This window comes from Colletotrichum karsti (genome assembly GCF_011947395.1).
Source record: "Colletotrichum karsti strain CkLH20 chromosome Unknown Scaffold56, whole genome shotgun sequence".
Taxonomy (NCBI): Eukaryota; Fungi; Ascomycota; class Sordariomycetes; order Glomerellales; family Glomerellaceae; genus Colletotrichum; species Colletotrichum karsti.
The window spans coordinates 288,550-306,433 of NW_024065956.1; the positions used below are offsets into that span (position 1 = coordinate 288,550).

The 17,884-nt window shown below is 50.7% G+C and overlaps 3 protein-coding genes across 3 annotated transcripts; 2 read left to right on the forward strand and 1 right to left on the reverse strand.

The window, feature by feature from the left end:
- Positions 1-1,161: 1,161 nt before the first annotated feature.
- CkaCkLH20_12252 (uncharacterized protein) lies at positions 1,162-1,899 on the forward strand (the record flags this gene model as incomplete). Its single annotated transcript, XM_038894965.1, has 2 exons — positions 1,162-1,278; positions 1,360-1,899. The coding sequence occupies 2 exons, from the start codon at positions 1,162-1,164 to the stop codon at positions 1,897-1,899; spliced, it is 657 nt and encodes a 218-aa protein (XP_038739749.1).
- Positions 1,900-4,390: 2,491 nt separating this feature from the next.
- On the reverse strand, positions 4,391-4,812 carry CkaCkLH20_12253 (uncharacterized protein; the record flags this gene model as incomplete). The annotated part of the gene is made up of 2 exons (XM_038894966.1): positions 4,391-4,613; positions 4,682-4,812. The coding sequence occupies 2 exons, from the start codon at positions 4,810-4,812 to the stop codon at positions 4,391-4,393; spliced, it is 354 nt and encodes a 117-aa protein (XP_038739750.1).
- Positions 4,813-16,265: 11,453 nt separating this feature from the next.
- On the forward strand, positions 16,266-16,839 carry CkaCkLH20_12254 (uncharacterized protein; the record flags this gene model as incomplete). Its single annotated transcript, XM_038894967.1, has 2 exons — positions 16,266-16,492; positions 16,587-16,839. 2 exons carry the CDS (start codon positions 16,266-16,268, stop codon positions 16,837-16,839), a joined length of 480 nt encoding a protein of 159 aa, XP_038739751.1.
- Positions 16,840-17,884: the final 1,045 nt, after the last annotated feature.

Here is a 17,884-nt window from a genome sequence, read left to right on the forward strand (position 1 = left end):
CGTTGTACTTTGGGGATGTTTGCGCCATGGTCTGCGTGGTTTGGGATCAAGAATGTCCGTTTGAGACGATACTGTCTGCTGAGATCGAGATGCAAGCTGATGTACGGTTTATCGGGACGTAATTCAAAAGTCTTCTTTGATCGTAACAAGGTGGGACGTCGTTAGAAGATTTCGGAAGGTGAGGAGGGAAAACTTGGAAGGAAATCCATACGTACCGAGATGGGACGTACGTAGTACTCGAGAACACAAAGAATTACAAGCGCAGCCAGTCCTCTTGCCGTTTTGGAAAAGGGAGGTTGACAAAACGGAAGCTGCTGGTGTTGATACTCGGAGCTCTCGATGTAAGGCTTCTACTTCCTTCCAGGTGGACAAATGCCTACCCCTTACGCCGGCAGGCTGCACCCGCAGGTTTCCGTATGATAAGTGCGGCAGGTTCGAGGCGCTCGCAATTCCGCTAAAGGATTAGATGGGATATCGAGACATAGCAGAGATCCTTGGCATCTACACTCTCCGCTGTAGGTTTGAATTGCTCCATCAGAGCATCAACCGTCGATCGCTGTTTTAGAGAGTTCGTCTTTTACTGACATCACAGGAACATGAACGCAGTGGAATCACGCAACGCCCCTTCCAACAGCCTTTGATGTGTAGATAAGGTATTACGAGCGGGACAGTCTTTCCCACGCACCCGCCTGTTGTTCATGATTGCTCTTGCATGAAACTCACTTCGTGTGTCCAGGCAAGTGCACGTGTGGTGATTCTCCCAGGATACCTGCCACCGTGTGTAGTTGTCTTATTTGGTTGCCTTTCCCGAATAGTTTTCTGTACTCAGACTACCTTCTTAAGCAATTGTTGATTCAGAACGACTTAAGTGGTGCAGTTGCTACTTGCTCTTCCCCGTTGTTAGATCAACCTTTGATGTGCCGACACCTGCTCCTCCCGAAGGCACACAGCAACCTATGTCCCTTGGAATGCGAACGCTTGACGGCGGCGGTAGGGTTCCAAACTTCCTCGATAACTAGCAATCAACATCAACCTCAACCAGCCGCCGACGAAGCACAACATCTTTTCGCATTGAACGACATACAAATCAGCTTACAATAGTGGCTTTGCTTGAAGCTCTGTTGCACCGCCTGCATTTCATCACTCCGGACGCCCTCCAACATGGCCGTTCCGCCGTACCAGATTGGGTCCCGTGCCCCCGGCCACCCCGGAAACAACCCGGCTGACGAGACTTCCGTCTCCGACGAACCTACGAGCAATTTAATGGATCTGTCTATGGTACGTCCAATTTCCATCATCGTCTGCTGATCGAATGCGTTCTTCTGCCGCCGGACTCCAACTGACCCATTACTTGATTAGCCTCAGTCCGAACGAGAGGGAGATGATCAGCGTCGGGAGTCTCGTTCCCAGGCTACCTTGGGTGGAATACCCACGCTTCAGTTTCCCTCCGATGGCCCCGCTGGCATATTGCATGGATCCGATCCTAGTGCCACCAACAATGAATCGGTTGGATCCGAGACCAGCGCGATAATGGACTTTGATCCGAACACCACTAGCCGCAGCATGTCGCCAGTGGAACCCAACAGGGATTCACGCCCCAACCACAGCGACGATTCCAATGTTGACTTCAACCTAGACGCCGGCGATGACTACCACGAGTTCAACCAACTCAATACCGATGATCAAGCTCAGAGGATTGTCGATATTGCGTTTCAACTTTTGGTCATTGCTAGGCTCGGCCCCGATTCCACTTCCGCCTCGTTGTCGGAGGACGCGAGTCGCTTCGTGGATGCTGCCCAGCGTGTTACTAATGCCGCGGTTGGCCGCAGCGGAGCTGAGAGTACCCGACACCGCCGGCGTCGGCTCCGATGGAGTCGTGGAAGGGCGCGTCATGATTAGAAGAGCGCAGCACGGCATGTTCAACTACGGTTGTTGCTTGGGTGAAGAAGCGTTGACATTGATGAAGCGCAGGACTGGTGCAGCGGTGCTTCGGCCGGATGCTGTCGAAATTGAAAGACGTGTATTGATTAGCCGCAAGACACACTTAGCTGAGTGTTGATTTATTTTCAAGCGTCATTCCGTCATTAAACAAAACCATACTTATCGTTGCGGCTACCCCTGAGCTCTTCATCCTACTACTCTCTTGCAATTCGAGTCGGGAAAAGACATCAGCAATCATGATCATGTTCAAACGTATCCGACCAGCACTCTTAACATCGTTCACTGCGTGACACCACGAAGCTTTTCGGCGTATTTGACGTTGGGTGCATGGTCGTTTGAAGATTATTCCGATCCCGCTTCCGAACTTCTAAGCTGTGGACACTTCAAGCCTAACATCAAGACATGCTTTCGCTCACCCGCACCGAGTCTAATCCCTCAGCCCAAACCATGTGAGTACTTAGGATCTGCTATCTTGCCGGCGACATAGTGCGCGGGGGTGGATAACCTTATTCCACGCTCTGAGCGGATGTGCAAGATATTGAGGACATGTGGACTCGACAAGAGACAGTCTATTTGCTCAAATGCCCGGAATAGTGATCATACGACTTTTGAGGAGGGTTCGGGTTCACATTTCGTGGTAGTAGATCGTCTCTGTGTAATCTTGTGAGTCTTGGATCTTACTCCGACCATCAGTGTCTCGGGCCCCTCACATCATTGACTGGAGAGTCTGTGAGGCGCTGAGCTAACGGTGTAACTTAAACTTCAAAGTCGGGGCAGCCTCCGCGTAACCTGCTCCCATGGGTCTCAAATATCAGTTTAAGTCAGTCAGATCGCTCTGATGCGCCGTACTCAAGAGATCTCTTCACTCGGCATCAAAACCAACCTACCATATACTGTGTTCTGAACAATGAGTGCTCAGATGCACCGAAACACTATGCTGCGTCCATACCAGCGAAAAAGGCTAGGGCAACTCGTGGAAGGATTGCGAGGGCTTTTCCTGAGTTCGTTTGACCAATGACGGTGTTCAGCAGTGCAGACCTTTAGTACTCCAGCTTAGATGCCGACGAGATCGTGTATTCTTCTCGAACATCTCTCCGACAGTGCATATATGTGCTTGTGGATACGGCGCTTCTCAACCCCCAGAAACATCAAAACCGGATCAGACACCCCAATCCTTGGAGCTTCTTTTGAGTTATAGAGAATAGTCGGATACCCCATCTCTAGAAAGCGAGTGGATACTTTTCGAACCCTGAATCGTTTTGATTCAGAGGCATCCCGTATCTACCGCACCTTTCACTGTTCATTTGCGGAACTCATCGATTCGCCCGCCGTATGAGTCTACGGCGGGATTTCGAACCAAGCAGTGGAACTCATCAACACTGCAACTGCGAAACCGCAGCAAAGTCCCTGGAAGCCAGTATATGAAACGAACGATTAGGGTATCATTTCATCACGAAGGAAATGTTCTCACTGTTTCTAAGGATAAACTGGGCGCGGCGCTCGCACCGCGATTGAGCGGCCGATCTCATCCGGCCCCGCTGCTGCCGTTGCCCCACTGTAGCGGCCCGGGCCCCCGGTCGCCCGGATACCGTGACATTTCCCCTCCCCATTGATCCCCCACTCAGGTCATCGATCTTGGTTAAAAGCTTGCCTAAACGACAGTGCAGATTCACAAACACACATTGAGAGCACGGTCACATCATGGACTCGGGGCTCTGTTTACAGGTAAAACACAACCGCGCCCGCGGTGCGGAATGCAATGTGGTGAGCTTTGCGTGGACAGTAGGTCGGCAATGTGGCTAGCGGGATGTGAATACTTAGGCTGAGGCCCAACCATCAAACATGAGGCCAAGACGGGAATGAAGAACAACGGATTTCTGAGTGCGAAGCCAGTAATATTGGGAGAAGACACAATTTTGGAGTGCATTGCCCTGCGCAGTTGCCCACCTTTTCTCGCCGGAAATATGATATTTACCCAGTTCCCAGGCCTCCATATTCAGTTTCAAGCGTTATCGGCACGTACAGTAGCAGTCGTAACCAATGTTGAAGATTGAAACATAGCCGAGCGAGACGAAACATGGACAAGTGGTTGGATGAAGGGTGTTAGTGGATGATTTCTATAAATGTTGGATTTGTTCCGCCAATTGCTATCGTATTCATGTCTAGACAACTCGTGTGACTTCGTGTTGAGAAGTAACTCGACATATTTTATAATTGAGAATAGATTGTGAGCTGAGATGAGGATGGCCCCATGCTCAACGACCTCTTCACCTCAACATGCCAGCGGAAGGGAGTTTCGTGAATCATAAGAGTTCTCAATTTCTCGGGCAAAGCTGCGAATACTGCCGAAGCCTGCGCCTCCTTCATAATGATGGTTATGTTGTAAGCCTCATGGTGTTTTCTCCTACTCCCCCTCTTCCCTTGCAATGGTAACCCCGATGATCCCTCCCTATATCTTTGCACTGCGCTGCATGGTCTTCGACAGAGTGTTGAGTCTCTCTACGAGCTCGGCACGTCTCGCAGCATCTGCGTTTCGAATGTCCTTGTCCTTTACGCACCGTGACCTGGTTGATCTCTGGTCCAGTTCATCCCTCTTGCGTCTCTCAGCCGGTTCTTGCATTTGTCCGGCTTCCCTCGCGAAAACGTCCATCATCATGCTTTTATAAACGGCGCTGTTAGAGTAGTTAGATCAGCATATGTCAATGGTAAAAGTGATCAGCTGTCGGAACAAGGCTCGTACTTCTTGGCAAGTCGCATCCTAATAAATGCTGTCATGTTCGGTGTCATCGCGGCCAGGATTTGTCGTCGAAGCTCGGTCGCCGACATGACGCGAGCGGCTGAGACGGCGGTCGAGCTCGGAATGGGGTCCATGTTGGCTAGCTCTTGTGAAGTCCGCTGTTTTTGATCTTCTTAATGCTAGGCTCGCCTTTGAAGGTCGATGCCAAACAGGTGTGGATTGAGGTGAGGTGCTTTGAGCACAGTCTGATTCTAGAGTACGTGATTCCGGGACGCAGATGAAGTTGTTGCATGTAATCACGATGTTTTAGAAGTAGCCATGGACTCGTTCCTGCGAAACACGTCTGAGAGGATGACATGGAAGCTACTAATGCCGCAGAGAAAGCACTGGCAGGTGCTATCTCTGGGATAATCGCCATGATTATGTACTTGTCATCTCTACCGAGGAAGGAGCCTTACTGATGGGCTTATTGTTCTCGCATTACGGGAAACTCCGACGCAGTCCAGGCGACTTTGGGATGGATGCACGGCCTTGGGAGAAGCAGATCCTGCACAACCAGAAAGCTATGACGACCCAGATGATAGTGCTCCCTCTCTCGAGCCGGCCTGGAGTCTCTGAGACGGTCACAGTAGGCAGGCATCAGGACACATTGATGATGTATTTTGGACATCTTTAAGACTTAAACCTAGGCTGTACTCTTGAGAACGCTTCCTCTAGGTGTCACGATATGTGTGCTCTATCGTGGGTATGCTCCTGTCCAGCGTCGTATTAAACTGTCCTCCCAAACTGGTCTTTCGCTCTCAAGCGGTGAGTAGGAAGCCTAACGACCCTATTTCTGGCTTTGCACGGCTGTCACACTGTCGGTATTGGAATAGCATCTTTTGTGGAAGACGACATTTCGCTCTCTCCGTCGAGAAGTTATCCACCGAGAAGTAACGCTACAAGCCAGGGGTGTTGCAGCGCATATTTCACACCACAGGCTTCAGATTATTACAAATTCTTTAGAAACCGTTGCATTCGAACGTTCTTGAAGGTCTCAATCTGGTCTATTGACGGAATCTTTCATTCTTCCCAGCCTGGCTACGTCCAGAAGACCCGATCGTGCCCTTTTCGTAGCAATGACGTCTCGAGAATAAGTCTCTTCTGCATTTGAATCATCGTACAGGGGCAATCCTGCGTGATCTCAGACCGGTTAGCGACATAAGAATTTGGGCTCGGCCTGGTTTGGTGTTCTTTCCTGAGTTTCGTTTGGCAAGTCTTCCACGGTAATGTTCAGAAAACCGGCCTCAGCATTGTGCAGTCACACGGCTTGACCATTTCAGAGAGCATCGAATATCGCCATATACTCCGTCCACTGGCTTGTGCGGTAATCCTTGTCCACATTCGGCAGCCCCTTTCTTCGCTCGGTAACTGGCCGCCGACGATTGATCTCTTCCAGAAGAACCACAACTTGTCTGGCAATCATTGAGTGATCCTTAATCTTAATAGACAGGCCCTCCGCAGCCCTTACTATTTTTCCATTGTTCTCGGCCTTGCTCAGCACCCACTGTTCTCGCTCGGGTGCCTGGTTCCCGTTCAACGCCCGTTCTGAGGCCTTTGCTCTCGCTAGTCTCGCGGCCCGGGCCTTGGTTGATGACACTCCTCGGACTCGCACCCGATTCGGTTGGAAACGGAAACTGGTACACAATGTACGTAGAGCACATCGGGAGCAATGGAATGATTTTCAGCTCACTCTCGCCACCGCCTTTGCTCCGTATGGTTCCAGAACGACGCGACGCTCGATCATCTCAATGTTGCACCAGCTCGTAGGATGGTTTTGTTGGAGACGGCAACAGCAAGGCTTGCAGGGATATGGCCATATTGAAACAGTTCGACGCCTGACCCAGTATCAGGATGACATCGTATGTGACTTTGATGCCGCTAAGACGGGCCACAGTGACTTCGCGTGGTTTCTTCTTGCTACTGGGCATCAACCCAGCCAAGTTGCGGCGGGGTTGTCCTCTAAGATCGCCATTCCTCGTGTTTGACATGCCGACAGTTTTTTCACACGCCAGGAAGCATTTTTGTTGCCAAGTTCGTTCTGGCAACAGAGCGACGGTCGAAGACCCATGTGTTAGCTTTGAGTTTTCGATGTGACATCCCTCATGTTTCGTAAGCCCATGTCTCGGGCAAGGATACCCAATTAAGGCGAGGGCGAAGATCAGGGTGGGGGAAAAGGCCAGGATGCTTTACTCTGAGCTTATGAAAAGCTATCAGAAAGAAGATGTTGCAGCAATCCGAGACAATTGATATCATTCTTTCCATCGTACTTACTCGTATCATCATACCTTTCTCGTCCATGCTTGGCGCACCGGCTCGTGCGGAAATCGAACGCAAGATTCGATTGTTGGCGATGCGACGTTGAGAATGGTGAGGTGATAGGGCTCTAAGATACATTTTGGCGAGGAGACTACGGGCTGCAGGGCACCCTTCATCATCCTGGGAAATCGGAATCTGCTCGACACTTTTCAAATGATCACGCGGAAAAGACCAAGCAAGACAGATGCACAAGTGTTGAACTACCTTGACGTGCGACGTGCATGAATCCATTTCAGGTTCCGTTTGCCCGACTGTCAAGACGCGCAGTTCGGCAATACCAAATGAATTACAGCGTATGAAGCCGCTGAGCATTTTTCCAAATTTCTCGGAATGAAAGAATATCGTTTTCGATGAAAGTGAGGTCTTTTCCTCTTCGCTGCCGCTGTGTTTGTGGACCCCGCCAGGCGAATCCATACCCGAAATCCCGTGCGGGGCCCCGGCCCCACTTAGTCTCCGGCACTCCGGCCCGGCCTCGTTCATCTCAGTTACATCATCAACGCCATGTGTTCTAGATGACTGAAGCTCATTAAATAACATAATTCAAAAAGTTCCAACATCTAGAGACCAAAGCGCTGAGAGCAGCGCACGCTGCTGTGGACATCGCGCAGATGCGTATCCTTAGTGGACTGCCGGCGCGGACGCCTTATGCCTCTTAGAGGTTTAGAGCGGGCGTTAAATACAACAACAACAACAACAACATGCAGCCGTTATTAAGGACCAATCGCAAAGGCCAAACGATTGAAGATAGGGTTGAACTGCAAGATGACCAATCCACGGAGAATGCAAAATATTTACTTCAGCACCGGCAGGGCAGCCGCACCGGAACCCGCCACACTAAAGCAGCGGGTGGCTGGTGCATCGTGACGAGACCGGGACCGCGACCGGGATCGGGATCGGAGTGGGGTACCCAGCCCGACCGGTGACCTAATTTATGCCAGAACCTTTGCTAGTCATCCTCTTGATTCACAGTCACTTGCCCTAGCCACGCATTCGCAAGAGCTCGTCATTGTACGATACTTCCAGCATCAACCAGCTCCTCTAACCCCCAGAAGGAATCAATCCCAGTCCCTCATCCAGGCCAGTCACCGGCGCAAAGTTCCAAAAGCCCCAAGGCCCCACTCAGACCTACAACATTGGCTCGAAGTATCTCTCTGCTCTCTGACCAATTTGATGAATCAGCTTGGTGAACCTGTGCTTTGACCGATAAGATTTGTGACTAGGACCCGTCGATTGATGAAAGAATAAGTTCATCGAGCCAGGTGAATCGACTCCGTCGGCCCCAGGAACGGCAGTATTATTCCTCTCGTGGGTCACCGGCTGCACAGAATCTTAGTAATGTTCTTGTCAAAGCCGTGTCATATGAACCAGATTCATAATGCCTTCGGAATGTACGATCGTGTCGTGGCAAAAGTTGTGTCAGCCCGGATCACCACTGTATCCGTACATCAAAGGGTTTGCGTAAAGTCCCGTCAATCAATGCGTGACGCAATTGCAAAACCGGTGCCCCTAATTCCAAACCAGCTGCACAACACCATGCGAGCAGGCTAACAATAGCTCCCGCTTTTGCGACCGAGGGAAGCAACATCTTCTCGTAGCTTCTTCAACGCCTCCAACGTGAGCGTACCCGCCTCCATTTGCTTCGAAGCCTGGATGCTTCATACAACTGGCGACATTCCGGAGGTTTCGAGCCGTCGGGCCTTAGCCTCCCGTGACGACTGCCTGGATCGTCCAAGCCTAGCTGTCGCTGGCGCTGGAAGAGAGTCGACTGCTTGAAGCACCGGCTTCAGTGACATGCGCCAAGAGTATAGAGTAGCAATTTGGTCGTCACAGTGCTTTTCAACGGCGCGGTCGAGGCGTTCCAAGTGCGCTCTCATCGCCAAGGACTGTTCAGACGTGCTCATCTCTTCCGCCGCAGCTGACGCCTGCACCTGAGGGATATCTCCGGAGACATCAGCCATTATGCTCAACCAGTCATTGATCCCAACGCCGAGGCAGGTCAACAAGACTCGTCGTCATATGCCACCGTGGATCACTGGCGGGATTTCCACATTGGTGATATTCAGCACGGCAAACGCAAACAATTGCAAACCTGGCTCATTATCAGTTGTTGATCGTATTCCCTACTCATTGGGTATGGTAAGATGATATCAATAACCAGATTATAAGGGTGGTTGCATTGTATTGCGCGGCATATTGCATTTGTTGATCGTATTCCCGACGACACAAGAATGGGCAATCGGGCTCGCGCTTTCGTGTACTTCTGGATACATAAATCCAGAATCCTTTTTGCATCCGACGTGTCGCTGTTCTGCTGGAACGATTCTATGATGACGACGCTCCTCGCCTCGCCAGGTTTCGCGCGAATGATTGATAGGATGATGTTCTTCTCGTGCCCTTGCTATAGAACGAAAATCATGTCGCTTCGCCAGACGCGATCGACTATGTCTGCATCTGCCTGGTAGGCATCTCCTTGCGAACTTATCTTCGCTGTCTCGTCGAAACCGACTACCATGCAGCCTGGAAAAGGCTCCCAGAGGGACGTCAGTGCTGTCTCCAAAAGGTCTCCATGAATGAGCACTAAGCTTCCCAATAAATTTCTGGATTGTTCTTTGGCAATTTGGGGCTATTGAATAAGCCCACGATGTCTCTTTGCAGGACGCTCTGACATGTTGATTAACTGATGTTGAGGTGAAACCGGGAGTCTGAAGAACGGATTCTCCGACTGCGAACTTAATTTCTGGGAAAGGTTTTAGAAGTTAAAGAGTGGCTTGACTATGGGCTTCTTGGGGTGTTGACTTGATGATGGGTTTGGGCTGCTTGTTGATGAAGAATTCCCTGGAGGGCAAAGGGGTCAATGGGGCTGCTGTTATTAATGAGTCTTCGCCACTGTAACTCAACCCTGGGTCGTCCTGCTTAGTGTCGTATTCCTCTCCGCGTCGTTCGAGCTCGCTGTCCGTCTCCTCCTCAAACAGCCCGCTACTATCAGTAGGATGATCAGGTGGTGTCGCGTATGGATTGAGGCTAGGACTTTTCAGTAGTGAAGGAGATATGGGAGATGCTTCTCTAGATGGTTTAGGAGAACTTGATGCCGATGGATCTGAGGACTTGCGACCTTGCTCTGGTGATCCGTAGGAAGCTTCGGCTGCTTTCTTTCGGCTTTTTCCCCTGCGCTTGGGCAAATATTTAGGAAGCGCAGGAAAGTCTCTGAGCACCAATTTGACCTCTGCCAAATTGATCCCCTTTCCGTACCGCTGTGTCGCGGCGTTTCGGCTGAGCCTGCCGTACTGCGTCCGTCTGTTCTTCGGTTTAGTTTGGAGACAATTGATGGCGTCTGCCCACGATAGTGTAGCGCCAATTTGTGCAGCTCAATGAAGAAGTCAGCCCTTTTTTGCAGTCGTCGTAGGCAATGTCGAATCTTAAACGAGATCCAGGCACGCTCCAAATGCTCGCGGCTTTCCGAGCCTTGGCGTGGCGGCGAGTGAGTCTGTTCTTCGACAAGATCTCCAGCAGAGCTTCGACAAGTCCGAGTGGGGTGAGTTCCCGAACTTTAATGACATCGACTTGTGGCTCAGAGGCCAATCGACATTCAATAGCGAGGAGCTCCGGGTATATTTCCTTTGCTTCCTCGATCTTGCTGCTGAGTTCATCAGCCTTCTGTTGTACCTGGCATACGATGGGGTCCGTTCTAGTTGGAGAGTACAAAACAAGAGAAGCAACCCAAAGGAACAGTGAACTTTGAAAATGCGAGGCCCCTAGGTTGCTCGGCGGTCATAGTACCTCTTTTTCGAGTGCGATCTGTCCGGGTCGCTTCAGATGGAATGTCTTGCTGACGAATGGCTTGGGAACTGCTTGATCTGAAGCTTCGTCGCAGACTCATACGGCGGGCAAAAGCCACAAATAAGCCAGAATACAACGGAACTTTAGCCAGTACCAGAAGCTGCTCGGACACAAGCGGTTCTGAGGAGCGGCTGCTGTGTCGACAGTAGGAAAAAGGGATGACAGCTGGATGTGCGAAGTTTTGACGCATGCAAGTGGTCTGGTGTCCAGAGTAGTGTTCCTCGAAGATTAGGCCAATGGAATCTTCGGGTGACCAATGGCTCTGTCACCGGTTACCCTTCTGAGTACATGTATCTTCCTGCAGAAAGGCGGGAAATGAGAAAGGAATATTCACTGAATCGAAACCCTGTAACCTTACTCAGTGATCTGGTGTGGCTTCTCTAGACACGGGTTACGTCGCGCCAGGGTGAGGTCAAGGTTACCAACCGGCTATCGCACCAGTGTCATAGGGCTGGCAATCGTGCGAACTTGGAGACATAAAGGGCAGAATAGAGAGAAAATCAAAACATAACGAGCTAGACTTGATCGAAAAGGAGAGGTAAGATGATGTCTTTGGGGCAGTTTCGTGATTATGGTAATGTCTGAAGAAGTGGCCAGCGCAAATAAGGCGAAACTGACACGTATCCATAAACAATAGAGCCGATGCGAAGTCGCAGAATTATGATTGCCGAGTTAGTGTAGACGGTATTCTGTGGGGAGATTTCATGGAGGGACGGAGTATCGTTGTAGGCTTTTGGAGGAGTAGGTAGGAGGTAGGTGGCGGCTGTGATTTACGGACTTGCGTATTATATTTTCTGAATTCACCAGCTTGCCTCCTCGCCAGACTGCTACTACCATAACCCATTGTATAAGCTTCTGATAGCCAGTATTTCTTTGAAGTGTTGCATGATACCGTTCTTCTTTTCCAGGACGCGCGATCCTCACACGCAATCTTTTCTTCCACTAGTTCAACTGGCGTATGTTCTTTTCTTTTGAGCCGCTTCACGATGCTGTACTACTTCTGTTGTATTATTGCGACTTCCGCGAGGCCTTTCAGAACTCGGACCTGGGAGGGTGAAGTGGATCGACTGGGCGGAACGCGACAACGGTGGGCCGGCGCTACGGGGCCGGCTAGACGGGTGGGCAGCTGCAGCCTGGGTAATGGGTGATGTATCTCTGGCGGCTTAGTGATACAGAAGCAAAAATATCGCACTCTGCATCAGCCATCAGCCGGTACATACCTGACGTGCCCGATATACTACGGGCAATATCCAGAACCGCTGTTAGGTAGGTACGTTAAGGGTTCATTTCGTTAGATTCCGGCGCGGTCTAGGTAGCTTGGAGTCTGGAACCACGAAAACTGAATAAAGGTTTTGCGTTGGACGTCTGCCGTCTCGATCCGCAAGACATGCCTTCCAATATGTTTCATTTCGGTATATACCATGTTGTGATTAGTAGCCGACTTTGACTCGTTCCTCGTTCCGGTAGATATCAGTCCTGCAGTTGTTGCTTATTGACGTGGAGAAACATATCTGGGCGAATTCCTGGCAGAATCAAAGATCGATGGACTAGGTATTGGGCAGCTCCCATCATGTGACACGTCCGGAAGCCGGGACACTTGCAGCGAGGCAAACTTTAGCTCACATGCGGCTTCTTGGGCTTTGGGACAGACATGAACAGCAAGGTTGTAAAGCATATCATGTCGGTCGAGTTGCAGAAAATCATGGTGAATTGTTGGTTTTATTCATCCGATCCAAACCAACCTAAATCTGCAGAGTTCTGCCAATCGCATGAAGGATCTTAGAGTGGCACCGGCGCAGTCATGTGAGTAAAGCATAAGAAGGGAATCTCATGGGGACGGAAAGAAATTCTCCAATTGGTCAGCCATGGCTCGAATGCCCGCGACCTCGGGAGGCACGCACCGGAAGCCAAATTTCCCTCACGACCAGGGGCGGGACCTCTTCCAGTAAACAAAATTCACTTGCCCAGATGACATTAACCCAGAACCAAGCAGACTCGCAGGATGCTGTCGGAAAAGGCCATGAAGAGACCCCTCAAAAACTTGAAGACGAATCAAACCAAGTGCAAACTTGATGTCACGACAACAATTGACATCGCACCGGATGTATGGGCGTCTCAAAATGAACAGAATGTATTATCCGGAGCATCGGCCGTAGTCCCACGCGTGCAGGCCATGCCGCTGGACCAAACTGAACCTTGTTAACTAAGGAATAGGGAAGTGCAATAGCATTTTTGTCTCATTCTCTTACATTTCCAGTATTTATATTTAACGTTTAATTGTCTATGTTGACCTATCCCTCTATCTCTATGCGCTGAGAGAGCTCTGTCAACGACCGCGAATACGGCCAGACATAGAGCAACGACCGACACATCTTGCTCGTCAACTTTGTATGCAAACGTCACACGATCCCCGAATTCCGGGATTTCGGACATCGGTGGACCCACTTCGGCCGGCGGTGCATCCCGGCGCCCCACATTCCCGGTCGCGTCGCCCTTGTCGGCCGGTATTCAGATGCCCAATGCAAAGAGGTCAAACAGTAAATATAGAGCACGAATCTTATCGTAAGCCTCACTTGAATAGCATTGCATGTGCCAGTGGTGGGACCAATCGCCCCCATTTGGGGGCGGAGGTGTGTGACAGGCACATTTCGGAACTCCCTGCTCAGATTCAAGCGGCTCGGCCCAATCTTCAAACGGAACGGCTGTTCGGATATCAGATTCAAATTGTAAATCAATCGTTTAGTCAAGTAAACATCCCGCCCGGGTTACGAACCCACACGCCCGGACGTCCGGATCGAACTCAGCACCGCGCCTGCCGGAATCCACGTCACTCAATCTCACGTCATCTGTAGGTACCAATGTATCTTAAACTCCCGCAGAATATTTTCAAAGTGTATCTTGTGACTGTGGTAAGCTCTGAATTGGGAAAAAGAAATAGAAGAAATATGCAGCGCTTGGTTTGATGGTGATAGGAGCGCTGCCGGCTGACGGGTAGTCAGTCTGGGTCTGGCCACAAGCAACAGTCCGATCTTGAAGTATTCCCCGGGCCTAAATCTTTACGGCTGATGAATAATTGAAACGGGAAAGCATAAAACGACCACACTCGACAGTGATCAGCAACCAGCCACGAGCCTCAACCTTTCGCGACATGCCGCTCTGGTGATGTCTATGCCGGCTTTTTGCCCGAATGCCCGCGCTGCGTTTGTCTAAGCGATTCCTTTTGCTGCGTTCCGATTGTCTTTGTTGGCATGTTCTCCTGGAAATCTGTTTCCTGCAGGCTTTGTCGTCTCCACGCCACACGTCGGATCTCTCCGACTATTCAGTACTCGCCGGTGCAGGGATGTTGTTCCCGCAGTTCTCGACTATTCAGTACTCGCCGGTGCAGGGATGTTGTTCCCGCAGTTCTCGAAGGTTTCATCATGCAAGAGGCATGACCAACTCTCCGAAGATAGACTGATATCGCCTCAAGAGCTGCTCTATATCGTTGGGCGGATCTCCGTTTGGTGGAGGAGCCACAAACATTCAAGGAGCCACTAACGTGGAGCAAGGGTTGGGTCATCAGGCTGGTACGGGTCCTCCATTGTCCATGGACCATCAAGTTTCATCGCACCTGCGCCCGGTTCGAGAAGCTTTTGTGGGCATGTGTGGTTGATTCTTAGCTCTTGAAGTCCAAACTATGAATAAGAAACGTGTGTGCAACACCTCTAGGTGCGAATCCTTGACAGACGAGATAGCTTACCCAAGAAACTTTGGCACTTTGCTCACCTCGGACAAGGCGTTTGCTTCCAGAATTGGATCTTGCCCGATTCACATTCGCGCTGGCTGCCTTTCAAGAGACCTCAACGTCTGAGTTCAACCATCGTGAACTCCTGGCCAAAAGCTTTGCGCCCCCGAACAACGTGTTTGCTCCAGAACTTCGCCTTATGCGATCCATAGTAGCGCCCGCCGCGGGTCGGGAGTTATTGAAGACTGGTAACAACCACTCTGGACTCAGTAGTCGTTATCCCAATGATGCGCAACTCGCCCTGGCAAATACGTGTTCGAGCCCCGGATATTCTCGGCGCCGATGGATCACGCGCGACTTTCTCGCGCTCTCCATAAAGCGTCGGCATGGCTTGCTATTTTGAGCAATCTAACTGCGCACCGAAATCATCTGACGGAAGCTATTCTCAGAAATAGATTGGCCTGCCGGAACAACATTCTGACGGGTTAGGTATTCGTGCTCGGGAATTCTCGGACGGTTTTCATGCATAGTTCTGAGGTTCGCGGCAGGGGGGGTGGCCAAGGAGGCGTCGCATCGGAGCGAACCCACCGGGGGAAGCCGTCGTGGCTGCAGCAAATCGCTTGACTTGACCCAAGGGCGTTCGACCGAGTGAAGGCATCGTTTTAGTTCTAGAAAGCCTCTTTTGGTCCAAGATTGAGATGTTGGGTCGCGCAGGTAGTAAATCCCACCCGGATTTTGAAGGCGATACTAGGCTTCGGGATTGCAGAACTGAGGTTCTGTAAACTACATGAAACTGATAGGAACTTTTCGTGTGACATTGGATTAATTGAATGCTTTCTGGTAAGTCTGAAAGTCGCAATCCAGTTATTTGGCCAACCTGAAAACCACCAAATGCAATACGCCGCGCAATACAATGCAGCCACCCTTATAATCTGGCCATCAATATCATCTCGCCATATCCAACGAGTACACATTTAACATAACCTGAAAACCACGTTTGAGGCCAAAATCTTGGGAGGGATGAATTGGTATAGGATCCAGATTGAGCTGTACGGAACCATGCAAGACATGCTCGTCCACGCCGAGAGGCAATCAGATACGGTAGACAGACTGTAGCCACAAGAGACGAGGAAGCATTTGTGGGAAGTATGGAAATAATGAAGAGAGACAGGAGATGGTTGAACATCAAAAACATTCCGCTCTCGTGAACTTGGAATTCCGTCCGTTTCGCCGCATCTGCGCCTCACATACGTACTATTTTCTTGTGCTTTAGGTGCCACCTAATTCTCTTCGAGAATCCTTCGATATCGCCAAGTTCATCTTCTGTCGTCTCAAATATGTTCCAGCCCGGTTAGGACTCCGTCGCCCGCCCTTCTATTTCTTCTAATTCTCCCTTCGTCCTTTACATCACAGCCCTCGTTGCCTCCATCACCAAGACTGTATTCGTACTGCTGGTTTCAGCGACAATTGGAAGCAGCTTCGCCGGATGTGATGACAGGAAAGGGGTGATGCTCTTCCCAATTTGGAAAAGGATGAGTGGCTTGCCTTTGTGAAGAAGGCGTTTGGCTCCCATCAATCGATTGTTGTGAGCGCCGTTTACGCTGAAGAGCTGTCGTGTCTGTGGCTGGGTCAGAGACGAAGAAGAGGTTCAAAAACACTCGCAGTCATTTGGGATTATCCGCTGTCGAGATGGTCGTCCAGCCGGGACCAGAAATCATTCCACCTTTCGCGAGCGTGAAGTCGCGGGCGTCCCTGTTCGATTCGATCACTCTGGCGACCTTTGACGTCCCAGCCATTCTCCCCGCGGTATACACTACCATGGCATCCCGCCACAATAACCATGTCGAGCCGCCGGTGCTTCAAGTCAAGGATATCACCAACACCGCCACTAGTATGTCTTATATGCTCCAGTTTATCGCGGCTTGACCTCGCTATCAATAGCATCTATGCTTCAAGCTTTTGTCAAGCGATGCTAACTACTCAGAATAGAGCTTCGCCAGAAGAACGAGGTGTCCACCCTTGGCAGCGTCTCCCATCTTCCGAGTCCGGCCCCGACGATGCCAAGGTCCCCAAGTCACAGGTTGAGAAGGGCAAAGGCAGAGCCAGGGTGTTGAAGATCAAGGCCAGCAGTTCCGCCGCCCCCGAAGCCGAGCAGTCATTCCGGACTACTGCGGGTCAGTCCCTCTCTCCGGCTGGTCCATCAGCTCGCCATGTGTCGACACCAGATGTGTCAATATTCTAACCAATTTCCATTACGGACTTGAGCATAACTCTCTACCCGAGATTCACCTTGAGCCCGGCGAGCCATCAGCCGCATCTGAGGCATATGTTGCAGAAGAGGACGACAATATTCAGATCCTGGATGCACCGCCACAGCTCCCGCACTTTGACTTCACGTTCGGACTCCCCCACGGCCAACCTTGCTGCAGCTCTAGGGCTTCAGGCCCCATTCTTAGGTCTGGGGCTAGCTAGCCGCGGAGGGCGTTGTGCCTTCGACCACTGCAGTTGCTACAGTCTTAAACTAGTGCCCCTTTGGGACCGGCAAGTCATCACGACGGCGAAAGCAATGGCTAAACATGTTGTTTGCGTTCGATATTCACAGATGAGGTGTTTCTTCTACTCCATTCAACTGGAACATAGAAATGAGACCAAAGGAAGACCAAATGATGACGGTCCTGGCTCTCTGGGGCTGGATCACACCAAATGCCTCTGAAGCAAAATGCGGTGCTTATATACTCGGCAACCTAACTAAGACGAATAAAGGCAGCTTTTTTATCTAAAAGTATGTCATTTGGGCACGGCGACACGCAGAAAACCCACAGAAGGCGGTTGGAAGATTGCCGGAATACGGGACTGCTGGGTGACGAGGATCACAACTCCGAGCCGCAGATCAATGGCCGCCAACAGAACACGGACCGATCATGGTTTACTGTCATCGATAACCTGGTGAGAGAGAATTGAGGTTCTAAGAATTCCATGCTTAAGATCTTTCGAGATGTTGCAAAGACCAGGCGATGCCAGCATGGACGGGTGCATCTCACCGAAGACCGATTCAAGACCAGGTCGCGCACAAGAAACAGCGCCATTAGACTGTCTTCCCTCCCAATTTGGCACCTATGCACAAATTATATCATCTCCTGGTCGATCTGCGCAGAAGATGAGTAGAAATGGCGAGAAAACCAGATGATTCTGACGTGATGTGGGAGCATGCTTCACAGAATTCCATTTCAAGACCAGTTCAAGTCGTAAAGAGGACGTCATCACATATTCAAAGCCCTCCCTCTTCG